This window comes from Dromiciops gliroides, chromosome 2, assembly GCF_019393635.1.
Source record: "Dromiciops gliroides isolate mDroGli1 chromosome 2, mDroGli1.pri, whole genome shotgun sequence".
Taxonomy (NCBI): domain Eukaryota; kingdom Metazoa; phylum Chordata; class Mammalia; order Microbiotheria; family Microbiotheriidae; genus Dromiciops; species Dromiciops gliroides.
Genome location: NC_057862.1, coordinates 402,256,568 through 402,275,584, shown reverse-complemented (window position 1 = coordinate 402,275,584; position 19,017 = coordinate 402,256,568). Strand labels below are relative to the sequence as shown.

General features: G+C 35.9%; 1 protein-coding gene across 12 annotated transcripts in view; it reads left to right on the top strand.

The window, feature by feature from the left end:
• CHD9 (chromodomain helicase DNA binding protein 9) overlaps nt 1-19,017 on the top strand; it is a 257,680-nt gene that overhangs the window by 224,459 nt on the left and 14,204 nt on the right. For 6 of the 12 annotated variants that reach the window (XM_043982156.1, XM_043982160.1, XM_043982155.1 and 3 more), the window contains 8 exons: nt 2,692-2,911; nt 6,061-6,263; nt 6,725-7,630; nt 8,836-8,999; nt 11,885-12,157; nt 13,104-13,272; nt 17,844-17,980; nt 18,536-18,757. In XM_043982156.1, coding sequence (XP_043838091.1) covers nt 2,692-2,911; nt 6,061-6,263; nt 6,725-7,630; nt 8,836-8,999; nt 11,885-12,157; nt 13,104-13,272; nt 17,844-17,980; nt 18,536-18,757 — 2,294 coding nt within the window. The remainder of the gene's footprint in view (nt 1-2,691; nt 2,912-6,060; nt 6,264-6,724; nt 7,631-8,835; nt 9,000-11,884; nt 12,158-13,103; nt 13,273-17,843; nt 17,981-18,535; nt 18,758-19,017) is intronic. The other 6 variants (XM_043982162.1, XM_043982159.1, XM_043982167.1 and 3 more) reach the window with 3 other exon arrangements.

Here is a 19,017-nt window from a genome sequence, read left to right as displayed (position 1 = left end):
GTTGTTATTTGATTAATAAACTATAATAAGCTTCTAATTGTTGAATAAGTTGATCTCTCAGGTCCCTCCCAGCCCTAACTTCTATGAACCTTTATCAGCATTTTGAGAGACACAAGTTATATTGGAGGGGAGTTTTATTTAGATTTGATGCATTTCTTGATGAAATAATCCTTGTATCTCTTTATCTCTTTAGCCTTATTCAGCTGTCCTGTTTAGAACATATTTGTTGTATTTAGTTTGGGTCTAGCTACTATATTTTAACAAGAATATAGTAAATTGGAGAGTTACAAAGCTGAATGATTGGATAAAGTAACTGGGGACATTTAGCATGGACAAAACATTTTGGAGATCAATTTGAAGGAGAGACAGGGATGGTGCAAGATAGTTGTCTTCTAAACATTCTTAGAGAAGAGAAATTACATTTGTTCTGCTTGTCCTCTTAAGGCAGAACTAGTAGTATTTTGTAGAGTAAGAGAATGGAAGAGAAAGGGAATGAGCATTTATGTAGTGCCTACTATGTGCCAGGCACTGTGCTAAGCAGTTTGCACACATGATCTCAGTTGATCCTCTTCTTCACTTAGGGGTCAGACTAATTGGCTTCTAAGGTCCCTTCTAATTCTGAAATCCTATGATTCTTTGATTTTTTAATTTTATTTTTATTTTATGTCCCATAACCTACACTGAGTATAGAAATCTTATTGGCAGATTAATGGAATTTTTAGATTTGCAGTTGATTACTGAATCAAAAATTTTCATAGAATTGAGAGTTTAATTTTTTCAGTTTTTATCAAACTGATGTTTTGAGGTTTTATGGTTTAAAGCACACTTTTGTTGATATTTTAACACCAAATTCTCTGTTCTTCATCTTAAGTTCCATGCTCCATCACTCAGTTTCTTTCTGGGTCATGGTCATGGCCCAACTTACTGCTGCAAAGAATGGGGAATGGGAAATCAAATCTTCAGACAACTGGCCAGAAAAGAATCCCTTCATGTAAACATACTTCCTGAATCACAGTTTCCCACCATGCAACTAGTGGCTAACTATAACCAGAGCCTCAGCCCCTATTCGCCTAGATAGATTAGCTGTGTCAGTATTCTCCATTGACCTGCATAATTACATCTTGATTTACAATATTTTGCTCTTGGAAAATAAGTTGTTTGTTGTATTTTGTGTTCATTTAGAGACTTAAAGTTTTACTTTAGGGAATCTGAGATCTAATTGATGTGGGTATTTCTCTTCTGTGATAAAGATTGCAGTCTACCTAACCTGTATGTCCTTTGTCTATGTCCTCCCATTGTACTCCAAAGGGTAATCTCAAAAGACTCCCCTTCTAAATATCTTGATATTGCACAGATAAAGATGAAGCATACAGGATGTACATTATTGTCCCATACATTTCTCTGTCCTATGGCGTCAGAGTTATAGCATTATCACATCGTGGCATCCTAAGCAAATCTTTTTTAAAGCTAATGGCTCCTGAGTTGTAGGAACATTGTCATTAATTAGCAGGAATGGTATTACAAATGATTCTTGTTTTAATTTACTGAGATAAAACTGTAACAGAAGCCTTTAATTTAATGTGATCCATTTTCCCATAGGTTTTTTTTTCTTTTTTGGGGTGAGGCAATTGGGGTTAAGTGACTTGCCCAGGGTCACACAGCTAGTAAGTGTCAAGTGTCTGAATCCAGATTTGAACTCAGGTCCTCCTGACTCCAGGGCCGGTACTCTATCCACTACACTACCTAGCTGCCCCTCTCATAGGGTTTTGATTTGGTTTTTGATTTGTTTAAATTGAAAATAGAAAAATAACAGGGAAAGATGTTTTATACCTAAGAATTAAAGATATAGAAGACGTTAGGGATGAATAGAATGTTGGACCTGGAGTCAGGAAGACCTGAATTTGAATCCTACCTGCCTCAGACATTTTCTAGCTCTGTGACCCCAGTCTCAATTTCCTCAGTCCATAAAAAGGGACTGATAACACCTGCTTCACAGTGTTGTTGTAAAGTCCAAATGAAATAGCATGTTAAATGTTCTGAAGCCCTTAAAGTGCTATATTATCTTTTTTTTCCCTCTGTGGGTCAGAGATTATTAGGAAAGATATTTCAGTTTAGAAGAATTATGGCATGGTAAAATAAGGACTGGCTGTGTTTGAAGTTGCTAAGACTTGGGTTTATGTCCTGATGCAAATTAGCTTTGTGACCATGAGCAAATCACCTAACCTCTGAGTACCCAGGCAGCTTAAGAGACTTAGAAGTTATAGACAGGCTACTGACCTGCATCAACGGAAAGAGTTTCCATACTAGGTATTCCCTACATTGATGAAATTATATCCAAATAAAGAGAGAAATAAGTTTATATAGCTCTACATATTTACATATTTATACAAAAAAATCCAAAGCTAGCCAGTTTCATACTCATACTTTGAATATATTCAAATACTGTAATACCACAATGACCAGATAATTTGGATACCTTATTGAATTTCATTGTAATGAATTTAGATCTATATTTACCAAATGGAACTTGTCATGATATGAAAAGTAGTGATTTGAACTTCATTAGTACAAAACACAATTGCTTTTTGTTTCAGACAGTGGTTAAAGTTTCGTATAATGTTACTGCCTTGTAGACTAGCATTACATTAATTATTTCCATCATTTAATGTGGTTTTTTTCTTTATAATTCAGATGGCCAAATGATGGAAGGAGACAAGATTTACTGGCCTACTCAGTCTGCCTTAACCACACGCTTGCGCCGCCTCATAACTGCATATCAGCGGACTAGTAAAAATAGACAAGCCCAACAAATCCAGCCAGCATTTTCAGTACAGGCCAACGTGATGCAGCCTGCTTTTGAAGAAGCTGCTCTTAACCCTAAAATAGCTGCCAAAATTGAAAGACAGCAGAGGTATGATGAGAGTACCTGTGTTAATACTTAATATGGCAGTGTGGAAATTCATTTTAGAAGGTGCCAGATACAATTGCATCTTAATTGTTGTTTCTTAGCAAAGAAAAAATCATTTAAAGGACTCTGAAAGAAAAAGAACTTCTGGACAAATTAAGGATATCTAGCAAAAGTTTTTTGTCACCAGCTAAACTTAAAATATAGGTACTTGAAACTTCCTGTGCCATTTTTCTCTTGTCATGCAAATGGACACAGAACTGGTAATCTCAATGAAATTGAACTCAGCTTTTAAAAAAGTTTAATGAAAACTGAAATGTGAACCTCAAAACAAGTACTGCTATACATCTGAAGGATAAATGATTGTTCACATATATCTGACTTCCCTCCTTGACCAAATACCCAGACTGATTTATAGACCCACTTATTTCCATTTCTTTATCATCCATTCCCTTCTGACCTTCTTGCAGTATGCTTCTGTTCTCACCGTTATACTGAAACTTTATTCTTAAAAGGCACAAATAATCTTTTATTTGTCCTTGTTCTCTTTGTTCCAAACCCCACCTTTGCTCCCTACCCTAATTTCCCTATTTCTCTTATTTCTTTCCTTATTTCATCATTCAGTCACCAAATCTGAAAACCTAAAAATAATCTTCACCTTTGTTTTGACCATCATATCTTATGATTCACCAGATCCTATCAGTTCTAAATAGTGTCATTCACATCTCTCATTTTTCATTCTCATTGCCTTCTATTTTAGACTCTTTACCTCACAACTAATTTATTACAATAGCTTCCTAACAAAACTCCCTGTTTGTAGTCTCAGCCTTAGGCTGAAAATTCAAAAGTAGGACATGGGATTTGAGATCGTATAATCTTGAACCTCTTTTCATATTGTATAGCAAAATCAAGCTTTGTAGAACTGATTGTTGTCTATCTTAGCAAATCTTTCAGCATCTTTGTGGAATTGAGAAAGGTAGTAAATTGGGAAAGTTGAATGAATATACATATATACATACATACATACATACATATGCAAACACACATGGAAAGTTGAATACCTTTCTCAATTCCATTCAGATAGACTGTATATTCATATCCATATACATATGTGTGTGTTCCATCTGGAATAATAGGCTTTTCAAAAATAACATCATATTTACAACATCCAAATACATCTAATTTAGTAATTTACAAATTACAAAGTTATTGAGTAATTTACAAACAATACAGGAATTTTTAGCTCTACAAAACATCAGGATTTGAAATGAAGATAACCTTATGTAACATTTTGATAAATATGAAAGACAAAGTAATTGCTACCTCAGTCTCTGGTTAACATACAATTAACTTTCTCTCCCTGTTTCCCTCCAACCCCACAAAGTGAGTGAAAGCCGTGACTAGCAGTGTTGAAAGATACCAGATAAAAGTAACCAGCCCTCATTTGAATCATAAGAGGAAAGGCTGGTTTCTTATTCACCTAAACAGTTCTAGACTCTGGAAAGGAAAGAGAACATGGAGAAACAGAGGCAAAGGTTAACAATGATCTGGTCTACTTAAGACACCTTGATAAGGGGAAATTCCTTTCCTGTAGCTTTATTTGCTTCTCAGGAGCTATTAGCCTTCTCAAATTTTTTCCAAAATCCCAGTAATTATTTTCATACATCACACCTTCTGTTGATGTATATTCTTCCAGTCTATCTATCATACCACATCCAAATTAATCTTCCTAATCTCTTCTCTGGTTGAAGGCCTTCTGTGGCTCCTTATGACCTACAAGATAGAAAGTCCAAGATAATTAGGTCTGTCTTCAAAAACTTCTATGGTCCTGTTCCAGTATGCTTTCTCCACATTATCTCCTACTTTCCCCATATGTGTGCCCTCCACTCCAACCCTTCCAGAGCCTATACTTTGCTCATGTTGTTCCCACCATCTGGTATGCCCTCTACCCTACTTGTCATCTAGCAAAATTTTAACCATCCTTCAGTATTCAGCTCATATTCACACCATGCATGAAAACTCCCAAACAATTTCAGACTATAGTAATCTTAACCTCTTCTGAACTCCTGTGGTACTTTTTCTCTATGCAAATTTGGCACTTAATGTACTACCCTGCATTAGTTTAACTTTTAATATGTATATGTCTTATTTTTACAACGATAGATTAAAACTCTTTGAAAGAAGGAAACATTTCTCATACTTCTTAGTTTCCCGTAGTATCTGTCAATGATCTTTTCTTTTCTATCCCACTACTACCATCCACGGTCAGGTCTTGGCTACCTGATATATAGACTGTTATAGACTCTTTGGGGGGGAGGGGGGAAGTGAGGATTAAGTGGCTTGCCCACTTCTACATCCTTCCCAACCATAGCCAACCCTTTGCAATTGTTTCAACTCATGTTCAAAAAAATCATTTTGGTTCCCCATTTCCTAGGAAATAAAATCAATATTTCTCAGCCTAGCACTCAAGATTCTCTGCAATCTAGCCCCAAATTCCCTTTCTAGCCTTTTCTCCTGCTGTTCAGCATGCAGCAACCAATCTGGAGTATTCACCATGAATGATAATTTCTTGCTTCTAAGCTTATACATGTTATCTCTTCTCGCACCCCTAACCCCCAAATTTTCCTCTGTTAAAATCTTACTATCCTCTAACAATCAACTCAAATGCTGTTAGTTCCACTACACCATCTCTGATTACCCAACTAAAAGAAATTCCTCAGCCATCTAAATTCTATAATATATATGTTGTATAACTCATTTGATTTATATTCTATACTGCTTATTATCATAGGCATTTGATATCAAGTTTCATAGACTTTACCATATTGCAATCCTCTTGAGGCTAAGGACTATAACTTTTATACTTGTATATCATTCACAAACTTAGCACATTACTTTGTACATAGTAGGTACTCCAATATTTGTTGACTGATTCAAAAGTAGACAACTCAATGAATGTTTTAATAAATGAATGAATGAAACAGTAATTAAAATCTGTATTTATAATGGTATTACCATGGGTTTAATCAATGAGTTTTTTAATGCTTTATATAACTAAATTCCAATTAGTACAGTCTAAATTCAATTTAGACAAATTATTTTGTGCTACTTGCTTAAATATGTGTTGTTCTTTTTTTCAACTTGGTAAAAAATAGATGGACAAGAAGAGAGGAAGCTGACTTTTATAGAGTTGTGTCTACTTTTGGAGTAGTATTTGATCCTGACAGAGGACAATTTGACTGGACAAAATTTAGAGCCATGGCTAGGCTGCACAAGAAAACCGATGATAGCTTGGAGAAGTACTTATATGCTTTTATGTCCATGTGCAGGAGAGTTTGCCGCCTTCCTTCCAAAGAAGGTTTGTAAAATCTATCTCTACATGCCTACAATGATAAATCTTATGTCACATTTTTGCCCAAGATCACAAAAGTATACTTTAATTACATTTGTAATACTCAGTTCTGATTATTTCTGCATTTTAATACTACTTTTTAAAAATCTATACCTTCCTACTTAGTTTAAATGTTTGTTAAGGGAAAAATGGCAAGACTGATAATGGAACTGAATTGAGGAGATGTAGTATTAACTTATACTTGTATAGAGTACTGTAAAACACTTTTATGGGTATTAGATTTTACAATACATGCATATTGATTTTCATAACAACCCAATGAAAATAGGTAAGGGTGATATCCTCTTTCTAAAGATAAAGAAAGTAAGTCTCAAGAAGGTATATTGTAATTTCATTCCAGTTTATAACCAGTTTTTATTTTTAGTGTGTAATGCCTATTTTGAAGTGTTTGATTTCTCTTCATGTAGAATTGGTGGACCCAACTATTTTTATCCAACCCATCACAGAGGAGCGTGCTTCTAGGACTTTGTATCGAATTGAGCTTCTGAGGAAAGTACGAGAACAGGCTCTCCGACATCCACAACTATTTGAACGCTTAAAACTTTGCCAGCCAAATCCAGATTTGCCAGTCTGGTGGGAATGTGGCACTCATGACAGAGATTTGCTTATTGGAGCTGCAAAGCACGGGGTTAGCAGGACAGACTATCACATTCTTCGTGATCCTGAACTTTCATTTATGGCAGCTCAGAGGAACTACAGTCAAAATAAAGTGACTCATTCAAGGACTTCTACCCCACTCATACAACAGTATCAAATGGCACTGTCTGCTTCACCTCTGGCTTCTCAACCAAGGTTACTGGATACTAAAGGAAATGCTGTTGAGGATATAAAAGTTAAAAGTGAAAGCCTTAAAGAGGAGCCTCAGTCTTCTGGAGAGGAATCTGTATCTTCTGAAGAAATCAGAACAGGAATAAAATCTGAACCTGTAAGCCCAAAGAATGGTGTTTTGCCACAGACTATTGGAGATCAGAAATCTACTGGGAAGGTTGAAACAGATAGGCGCATGGTTGCAGCCAGGACAGAGCCCCTAACTCCAAACCCAGCTTCCAAGAAACAGCGAGTGCCCAAAAGGGGATCTGAGTCTAGCTCTGATTCAGACTCTGATTCTGACAGATCATCTTGTTCTTCTAGATCATCATCTTCCTCCTCTTCTTCTTCTTCCTCTTGTTCCCACTCTAGATCAGGATCTAGTTCTTCATCATCTTCAACTTGTTCTTCAGCATCTTCTTCATCCTCTTCCTCCTCTTCCTCTTCTTCTTCTTCTTCATCTTCATCAGAAGAAAGTGATAGTGAAGAAGAAACACAAAAGCGAGGTAGGAGCATACGTTATTATTACTATTTTACATGTACACAAAATGGCAAATGAGTTAATGTACTAAAAACACAATTATGTTTAAAATGTTCACTAAGGGGCAGCTAGGTGACACAGTGGATAGAACACCGGCCCTGGAGTCAGGAGTACCTGAGTTCAAATCCGGCCTCAGACACTTAACACTTTCTAGCTGTGTGACCCTGGGCAAGTCACTTAACCCCAATTGCCTCACTAAAAAAAAAAAAAGTTCACTAAGTTTAAATTTTGTAGTAATGTTTATTATTGATGAATAGCAAACTAGAATCTCTGATAATAGGCAGGTGGTATGATATAATTGAAAAAGAATTGGCCTTGGAAATGTAGAATGCTTCTGATCCTCTCCAGCTTCTGCCACTTACTAACACTGTGATCTTGGACAACTTGCTTCACTTTTCCAGAACTCAGTTCTGGAAAATTATGGAGTTGAACTAAATGATCTCTAAGGCCCCTTCCAACTCTTAAAGCCAATGAGTCTTCACAGTAATAAAACATTGTCTATCCAATGGCATTTGGAACCACTACAGAAACCATATACTCAGCACCCAGTAGCAGAAAAGAAATATTGCTGCTTGTTGGTACTGCTAATTTGGCTACTCCTTCATAGTCTTTTTCTAAGAGTACCTTAAATTAGGGGCGGCTAGGTGGTACAGTGGATAAGGCACCGGCCCTGGATTCAGAAGGACCTGAGTTCAAATCTGGGCTCAGACCCTTGACACTAGCTTTGTGATCCTGGGCAAGTCACTTAACCCCAATTGCTTCACCAAAAAAAAAAAAAAAAAAAGGTAAAGAGTACCTTAAATTATTTATTGTAGTCATTCCAGAAATAGGATTAACCCATGGAATGCATATGGAAAATATTCTGTAACAACTTAAATATTACTTAACAATTTCATAGATTAAAAAAAGGAGTTATTCTTAACAGCCATATCACAAGTAATTTTCTTTGAGGAAATAGTAATTTTAATTTCCATGGGAAAATACCATTTTTAAAAACCATGCATTTGGTTTTCCTTTTGAATTTTGTTTTTCTTTTCAAATAATTTTTTGGTTACATTATCAAGTAGAACTTAAATATAAACATGACTCTAAAGTACCTAATTCACTTGTTAAACACCTATAATATATACTTAAGCATTCATATAGATAATGCTAACTATTGTTTATTAGCAGAAGGCACCACTCACATGAAATCATATGATGAGGAAAGTGTTGCATCACTAAGCACTATACAAGATGAGACCCAGGATAGTTTTCAGATGAACAACGGAACACCAAATTCTGCTTACATCTTACAAGGTGGATACATGCTGGCTGCCTCTTATTGGCCAAAGGTAATTTAATGGAAGAAATCTTGATTTTTCTGGATTTTTATTTGAAATTCTAATATTAGATATTGTGTGTGTGTGTGTGTGTGTGTGTGTGTGATAAGTCAATGCCTAAAAATTTCACGGATATTTTAAAGGTAGCAAGCATAAAAATCATTCCAAAATTACTCTTCCCCCCAAAATTATTGTTGAAAAGATATATATTTATACATGCAAATAATTTGTATAGGAAGTACCCAAATTATGAATATGTAACATTCCAAAAGTTCATCTGTAAATTGAGTTATTGGAACTTAGAACATATTTTCCAATAATAGTAATTTATTTATACATGGTAGTTAGGTCCCCAGGCCAGCTCACAAAAGCCAACTTAATCTAAATTGTACCTAAAGGTACCTTTCTTGAGAGCCTGTAATGATTGGAATGACGCCACCTACTGGAGACTTGCTGTGGGAAAGCTCCACCATGAGGAAAATGCCTCAGAGGCATTGTGGCTTTTCCTTGGCGTCAGGAAATGACGTTTGCTCATGGGTGCTGTCTATCAAGGCTACCAGCCAATCAACTTGAGGAGCCTCCTATGGTCTGGGAGGAGACAGGAAGGAGGAAAGGGAGCCTGCGCAGAGAGCGCTGGGCTTTTTGGCTTCCTGACTTGATGGTGGTGGCGGCAGAGGACTTCACAGGAAATTTGAGAAAAGATAGGAATGCCAGGCTGTTAGAATTCTGTTCTCAATCTTTTTCTTTCTATTTTCCAATAAACCCTTAAAAACCTAAACTCGTTTTATCAGTGATTTTTAGTCAGTTTCCCCCAAACTGGGGGAACAGATTAGAATCCACATTTAGAATCTTAAATTACACAAGCCTGACTTCCATATGTACTAGTGATTCTATGTTTCTCTAGAAAACTGCATAAAAATGTGGAACTTTAGAAATCAAGAACACATTTTCCTCCATCCTTGAATTGAAGGCAAGGATTTAGTTCTCTAGTTCCATGACACTGGTAGTAGCTCTATATTTAGGGGCTCTAGCACTATCAGCAAGGGCATTGATGGTAAGAAGTTAGGACAGTCTTACAAACAGCATTGAACAACTGGTATTGGGGCTCAGAAATTTTTTAAAAACCATAATGATGGGGCTACCCACGAAGCATAAATGCTAAAGGACGCTTCTGGAACCTGAGTTAATTCCCCACTCACACCCTTTTTTCTGAATATATCATGGATTGTCCTACCTTCTTCCTTTTTTATTTTTAAACATACTGTGTTTAAAAGATCTTATGCAATGTTTCCTCACCTTTCCCAATTTATCCCCTACACATGCACCTAAGCCTTCTCTGTATTCATTTAGACAATAAGGAAAAGCAAGTGTTGATGCTCTAATGTATTACTGAATCTTTAGTCCTTTGAATCCACAAAGGATTAGAGATTCAGGAATATTTTAGAGCATTTTGTTATGGAAACTCTAGGTGAGGTCTAGTAAATCAGGCTTGGAGAAAAGAAAAGAGATAAGAATGTACAGAGGGGTCAGTGGATCTAAATGGGGAGAGGGAAAGATAGACCAGGGGCAAGTGAGAAGGAAATGGAGGGAGATGGGTGGGGCAGGAAATTCCTATGGACAACAAGGCCCCCCTGACCCTCAGTAAAGGCACCTGATTAAATTGAGATTACATATGCATATATAAATTATATATGCATATATAGATATGGTTCACAAGGCTAGTTTTTAGGGGAAAATGTGCTATATCTAGCTTTTATAAGACAAGTTACTTTCTCTCTTTAGTAGTTGATATTAGATGACAGAAAGTAACTATTTAGGTAAGTTATATCACACATGGACCCTATATATATATACACACACACACACATATATATACATACACACACATACACATATATGTATATGTACACATGTATATATGTGTATGTGTGTGTATATATGTATATATATGTGTGTATGTATATGTATATATATATATATATGAAAGTTAAAGGTTTGGGTTTTTTTTTAATAGAACATGTTCCAAAGGTTCTTCTGTGATCTTTTCTGCTGTTTCTAATGGAAGAATTTGGTAATTCTCCAGTCATAAAAAATTGGATCCTCACATTGCATAGTCTTCTATAGCACAATATTCATTACAAAACCAGTTAATTTTTTACTCCCATCCTAGGGTTTTTATAACTAAAGGACTCAATTTTAACTGTCAGTAACATGATTTTGCAGCACTGAGTCCTACAATAAAAAGCAAGTAGTAGTTCAATTAAGTAAAAAGACATTAAAAAATTTTTAAATTAAAAAAAAAAGACTTATATGGAATGAAAAATGAATTTATCCATTAATGGTCCTTATGAACTCATTGATCCAACATGCCCTTTTTTGGACAACAATTTTAAATGCAAATTTAAAGGAAATTTTCAAAGAAAAAAATTCTTGAAAAATACTTCGAAGAAATTACATTTTAGTTTCCTCTTGTGTTTATGTTTTGTAAGCTACTTTAGTCTTACTGAATTGCTCTCCCAAGTTGGAGGTTTAACTCATTTTAAATTTTCTCTCAGATTCCAACTCCCTTTTGTTTGCTTTATATTTTGTCTCTATAAAATGCATTCTGAAGCTCTGAACATTTCTTCACACATTTATAATGTGTTGAATTAAATCCAGTAACAGGTCTTTGAAAGTTTATCATCGGGGCAGCTAGGAGGCGCAGTGGATAGAGCACTGGCCCTGGAGTCAGGAGTACCTGAGTTCAAATCCGGCCTCAGACACTTAACACTTATTAGCTGTGTGACCCTGAGCAAGTCACTTAACCCCAACTGCCTCGTTAAAAAAAAAAATTAAAAAAAAAAAAGTTTATCATCATAAGTCTGTTCTGATCCTCAAATTGTTCATGTGTGACACAGGATCGGGTAATGATCAATCGGTTAGACAGCATTTGTCAAACAGTCCTGAAAGGAAAGTGGCCATCAGTCCGGAGAGGTTACGAGGGCAGCGCAGTGGCATCTTTCTACACGACCAAGCTTCTAGACAGCCCCGGTGCTGCTGCAGACGCCAGCGAACCCCGCGTGCCAACTCCCCCGAGTGCAGGGGCGAGAGAAGAACGTGACCAGTCCACACAGATGTCAAAGGTGAAGAAGCATGTACGAGAAAAGGAGTTTACAGTGAAAATCAATGACGTATGTTTATTTTTATTGCCCTAGGACCTGATTGCGATTGCCGTGTGCAGCATGTTTTTTTCCTGCAAGTGGCTGCCTGCTCTCACTCTTACTTCTTTGCACACTAGTTTTTGGTATTTGGGTTTCTTTTACACATTCAGAATGTTGAACTTATGTATTCTACTAAAAGGATTATCCTGCTGATCGAGATAAGTTAGTGTGGTGCAGTTTCTAAGCATCTGGTACATTTTTGACACATGGATACACATACAGGCAGTATGGTAGAGTGGATAGAGTACTGAACTCGAAGTCAAAAAGACCTGCCTCTGGCCTCTTAGTGGCAAGATGACTTGCAAAGTCATTCAACTTCTCTGAAGTCAAATAACTCTCTATGACTTACATACTAAGATAGATCTCAGGTTTTGACTTGAGACCTGTTTCAGTGAGAAAAATTCCTTTCCTGCCAAGCACATGTCTTTGATGTCTTGATGCATATGAAAAATATTTTTTTTCTCAATACATTTGATTGCTTTGAACATTTAGTGTATCTTGCTATAAATGGTACTATAATTTGTATGTACTTTTTCAACTGTCCATTACTCAGTATACATTACTGTCAATTACTCAGTATACAAAGTGATAAAATCCTTTAAAAATAACTAAGGTTGATGGATAAAGATACAGTTGTATGGCAATCATATTAGAGATAATTTTTGGTTGAAAAACTATATGTGGTACTTGGATATTTCATTTAAGCTAGAAAATGTAATATGTCTATAACAAACTTTTATTTAAAAAATTCTAAAATTGACTTGAATTGGGAAAGGTATAATTTCATAACCAATTTTCATTTCTTCCAGTATTCCTCAGATCTTCTGCAGTAGAATTTCTCTTTAAAATCCTTTATCTTGAAGGAGATGGGGGTTTTTTGCAAATTTTTATCCTAATGCTCACATTTATTTAACAGGAAGGTGGTTTGAAGTTGACGTTTCAAAAGCAAGGACTTTCTCAGAAAAGGCCGTTTGAAAATGAAGATGGTTCACTTGGACAGCAGCAGTACCTGGCACGGCTTCGGGAACTTCAGAATGCTTCAGAGACCAGCCTAGTTAATTTTCCAAAGTCTGTGCCAGTATCAGGTAAATAAATCATATAAATGTGTTAACTACTTCATAATAATAAAACTTCCTCTTAATTTCAGAATTCTCATAATACATTTTCCGTGAAAATGTCTTTATCAGTCCTTTTACTTTGTTTCTCTTTAAATATTAATAAAAATCATAATAGAATGGTATAGTGACAGAACTCAGGACTTGGACTTAACAGGCCTCAGAGCTATCTTCTGCTCTTTTACTAAGTGGTTGTGTGACAATTCACCTCACCTCTACACTTCATATTTCTCATATATTAAAGAGGGATTTGAACTGAATTATAGTTCATAAATTCATAGTACTTTAAAGTTGACATTGTGCTTTCCTCACAATACTATGAGGTAGATAATAAGTAAATCTATAAAGGATCTATGATATCATCAGTAGTCTGTAGCTACCTTTGTAGGAACTGATTCCATCCATAGGTATTGCAGCCCATCTGTGATTTGGCAGATTAAACCTAGGGTGTTGCTAGAGACACACAGAAATCAATTGACTTGCCTAGCATCATGAAACTAATAAGTGTCAGACATAAGATTTAAACCCAGGTCTTCCTGGTTCCAGTTAGCCAGTAAACAAATATTCCAAGCACTGTGCTAAGTGCTGGGGATCCAAAAAAAAAGCAAAAAACAAACAAAAAAACCCAGTCCCTGCTCCCAAGAAGTTCACTGTCTAAAGAGGGAAACAACATGCACATAACTATGTGCAAACAAGTTATAAAGAGGACTAATTAGAAATAATCAGCAGAGGGAAGACTAGCATTAAGGGTGATCAGGGAAGGCTTCCTGTAAAAGATGGGATATTACCTAACCCTTCAGGGAAGTCAAGAAGCAGAGATGAAGAGGGGGAAATCACAGATATCTAGGACAATCAGTGAAAATGCCTGGAGTCAGGAGATGGGAATGTCTTGTTTGAGGAATAGCAAGGGAGCCAATGTCACTGGATCAGAGTACATAATGGGGCAGGAAGATTCAAAGTGTAAGAAGACTGGAAAGAGTGGTAGGGTAGGGGGAGGCAGGTTATGAAGGACTTTGAATGTCAAACAAGGTTTTATTTTTTGATCCTAGAGGGGATAGGGAGCCACTTGGGTTTACTGAGTAAGGAGGTGACATGATCAGACTTTAGAAAGATTTTAGGTTTAGGAAGATCAATTTAAGAACTGAATGGAGAATGGACTCAAGTGGGGAGAGACTTGTAGCAGAGAGACTGATGGGTCTTATTTATTATAATTTTACTTCCAAACAAAAATTTTCGTCCCATCTTTTGTTTCCCTTATTAATTAAAAAATATTCACTGCATTAATTGCTGAAGCTTGATCCTTTGAGGTATTCTTAAATGCTGGTCATTCTAATGTTAAACCCATTTATTTCACAAAAAAACTGAAGAGCCAAATAGCTATGTGCCTTGTTCTAAATCACATAGCTGGTAAATTGTATCTCTAAGTTCTCCTTCTAGTGCTGATGTTTTTGGTTTTATTATTCAAGTTAAATTGTATGAAGTTTTCTAGCCTGGAAAATAATTTCATCTGAGAGTTATTAAGTATTTTGGGGAAAATTCATTTAGGAAAGCCATACATTGCTAAAGCCTCAAAAAGAACATTAGAATATATAGATTTTGCATTAAAAATTTCTAATTGACAAAATCCTGTTCATTAGCACAGGTTAAAACAGAGATTAACCTTGTGCTTCTTGTTTGTTGTGGATCCCTGTCTGATGAAGTTATTCTTAGAGTCTTTCTGAAAATTCCACAACTGAAGGAAATACTCAATTTCAGTGATAGGTTAGTGAGAAATGCTTTTCCTCTCCAAGTATTAAGGACACCATGAAATTTATCTGCAAACCCTTCAGGGGTCTTTGGAACCCAAGTCAAAAACCTCTGGGTTGTAATCTTAGGAGAGTACGAGAGACCTCAGGATAATCTAGTCCAAGTTTCTGCTCAATGCAGGGATTTCTTCTGCAGCATCCCTAACAAATGATCATCTAGCCTCTGCATGAACACTTATGATAGAAAACTCACTGCTTTACAGAGTAGTTCTGCTGTTCTCCAGTTGTCTAAGAGGCAATCTAAGGCCCCTCCTTTGATTAAAGTTCTTTGCTTTTTTTTTCCCCTTTTTAAGCTCCACTCCAGGATAAGGAAGCTTTTTTGCTTGCAGCTATTGCCTCCCTAGTATTATCTTTCTTCTTAATTCCCCTTCCTTATCTTTAATTTTTTTTTCTGTTGAGCTTGATGTATTTCTACACCAAACTGTGCATTAACCCTCTTTTGTTTCACATGAGTGAGGTTCAGCTAATATTGCTCCCTATGCTTCCTCCGTATTTATATATTCCTCTATTTGTGTACCACAGTTATGAGAAATAGCAACTTCCACTTTCTTCTTCCTCCTTTCTACACTAGTATATTCCTTCTTTTACCTGCCCTTCATAGCTGAATTTTCAATTGGCATGCATTTAACATACTACTTAATATTTTGCGTTGACTTTTTTGTCCGATTCCTTATCATATAAACCAGGGTATGTTTTTGAAACTGTGACAGAGGTTCATAGGATTTTACAATCTGGGGCAGCTAAGTGGCACAGTGGATAAAGCACCAGCCCTGGATTCAGGAGGGCATTGAGTTCAAATCCAGTCTCAGACACTTGACACTTAATAGCTGCGTGATCCTGGGCAAGTCACTTAACCCTCATTGACCCTCCAAAAAATAAAAACAAACCAAAAAAAAAGTACAATCAGCCCAAGGACAGCTCGCCAATTGAAAATGCAACTATGTTCGCTGGAAGTCTGCCTTTATAGCAAAGAAACTCTTTAATAAACTATTAGTAAATGTATCATTTACCAAGCTATTATAATGTTATCAAAAGAGGTACTCAAAAGAGATTTGAGAGGCATTGTGGCAAAGTGAATCGAGAATACCCTAAACCAGCTAGAAAGATCAGTCAGTCACTAAACATTTTTAAGCACCTACTAGGTACCAAGCATTGTGCTAAGTGTTGGGGAGACATACAAATAAAAAACAAAGACGGTCCCTTGTCCTCCAAGAGCTTACAATCTAGTGGAAGAGGACAGTCACAAAAGGGGAGAGGGAAACAATCAGGTTTCAGACACATGGAGGACAGGGAGTTACAGATGACGGAGACATCCACAGAAGTCCAAAAGCAGTGCACCTGGTGGTAAATGAGGAAAAAAACTGAGTTGAGCCTCCTCTTCACATAAATTCTCTGGAGTCCATGGCCCTGTCCTCTAGTCAAAGAGTCTGGTCAGGGAGGCAGAGGGTACTGAGGAGATAAGAGAACCAGACAGATTCAATCATGTAGCATAATGATATTTCCAAAAGACGAGTTTCCTGCAGAAGGAAGACATGATGAAGAGGTCCAAAGAAGACCAAAAGCAATGAGGTGGTAAGAAAATGGGAAGTTGCAAATAAAATGGAAACATATGTTGCCTACTACATGACTGCTTCATGGGAAACACTTGTTAAATTGTAAAGTACCACATAAATATAGGTTATTTTTATTAGTAAAGTGCTCAGTTCTAAACTTCTTCAATGCAAAAATTGTCTTTTATTCACTTTTGTATTTTTCACAACACCTAGGACAGTGCCTTATAGATAATAATTAACCAGTAATATTTTTGAGAGGATAAATGAAAATACTATTTGCTAAGAACTTCTTCTAGGGTAAGAAGATTTGCCATCTAGATTTCAGAAAAATCTGGAAGGACTTAAGTAGGCTGATGCTGAGTGAAGTGAGCAGGACCAGGAGAACATTGTACATAGTAACAGCAACATTGTGTGATGATCAACTGTGATAGACTTAGCTCTTAGCAATACAATGATTCCAAAGAACTCATGATGAAAAATGCTCTCCACTTCTAGAAAAAATAACTGGAATCTGAATGCAGATTGAATTATACTATTTCTACTTTTTGTTTTTGTTTTTTGAGATTTTTTTACCCTTTTGTTCTGATTCTTTCACAACAATACTAATGTGGAAATATATTTAATGTGATTGAACATATATAACCTATATCAGATTGCTTTCTGTCTTGGGGAGGAAAGGGAAGGAGAAAAATTTGAACCTCAAAATGTTGAAAACTATCTTTACATGTAACTGAAAAAAATAAAATACTATTAAGATTGGGGGGAGGGGAGAAGAGAAGATTTGCCATCTAAGTGGCTCAAGAGATGTATCATTGGACCAGGTCAGAAAGAACAAAGTTCAGATCCAGCTTCAGATACTTACTAGTTGTGTGAGCCTGGGCAAATCATTTGGTCTCTCCCAGCCTCAGTTTCCTTATCTATAAAATGGGGATAATAATAGCTCCTACCTCAAAGGCTGTTGTGAGGATAAAGTTAGATAATATTTTTAAAGCACTTTGCAAACCTTTAAGTACCATATAAATGTTATTGTTATCATTAAGAAAGCGTCTAGTGGAAGTATTACTTACTTTAAGACATGCAAGATGAGAATGAATTTTTAAAAGCTGTTTCAATTTTTAATTATAAAATGAGTCCAAAGTTACTTGATTTTTATTATTGTATTTTGCATTTTTAATTTGCTCAGGTACTTCTAGTCAGCCAGCAATTGGTGCCAATGGAGTGATATTAGATAACCAGCCCATAGTAAAAAAAAGGAGGGGAAGAAGGAAGAATGTGGAAGATGCTGACATTCTCCTATTAAACAGAAATAAACCTAATCATGTAAGTAACAGTCAGATTAGAAGCTGTTTTACCCTGATTCTTAATTGGGGATCTCTAATAACAAACTAGCTTTATGACTGCAAAAATATATTTGCTATTTTGTGAATACTTTATAAAATAAGGATCTATAAATTAATAACAAACTATAATATACTTTTTAGATTCTTATACAAAATTACTAATATGGAAATCTTTTACATGATTGCACATGTATGACCCTATTTCTTATTTGATTACCATCTCAGGGGAGAGAGGGGGATGGAAGAAAGGAGGGATAAAATTTGGAAATCAAAACTTTAAAAAAAAGTGTTAAAAATTTTTACCATGTAATTGGGGGAAATAAAATATATTAAATAAGGAAAATATACATTTATATACTTTTTAGATTTTATGATCTAGCACACCATAATATATAACAATTTAAGCAAATTTGAAAAAAATTACAGGTCTTAAAACCTACATTCATCTTTTACTATTTTCAAAATTTTCCCTAGTACCAGAGTAAAAGTTGTTAATGAATTTGACATGCAATCTTTATCTGATCTTTTTCTAAAGGTTACAGTAGGCATTACCACCTCACAGATTACTCCAGGGATAAATCCAGCACTGTCTTATACTCAATCTCAAGGGATTCTTGATATAGAAAATCCAGTTCCAGTTATTAATCTGAAGGATGGAACAAGGCTTGCAGGTGATGATGCACCCAAAAGGAAAGATTTAGAAAAATGGCTTAAGGAGCACCCAGGTTATGTGGAAGATTTGGGAGCCTTTATTCCTGTAAGTAATTTTAAAAATAGATTCATTTAAGTATATTTCTATTTTTTTAATCAGATACATAGCAATCTAAGATTATTGTGTGGCATTCATTGTGTACTTAGCCCTATTCTTCTTTCTTTCTTTTTTTTTTTTTGGTGAGGCAATTGAGGTTAAGTGGCTTGCCCAGGGTCAGACAGCTAGTAAGTGTCAAGTGTCTGAAGCTAGATTTGAACTCAGGTTCTCCTGAATCCAGGGCCAGTGCTCTATCCACTGTGCCACCT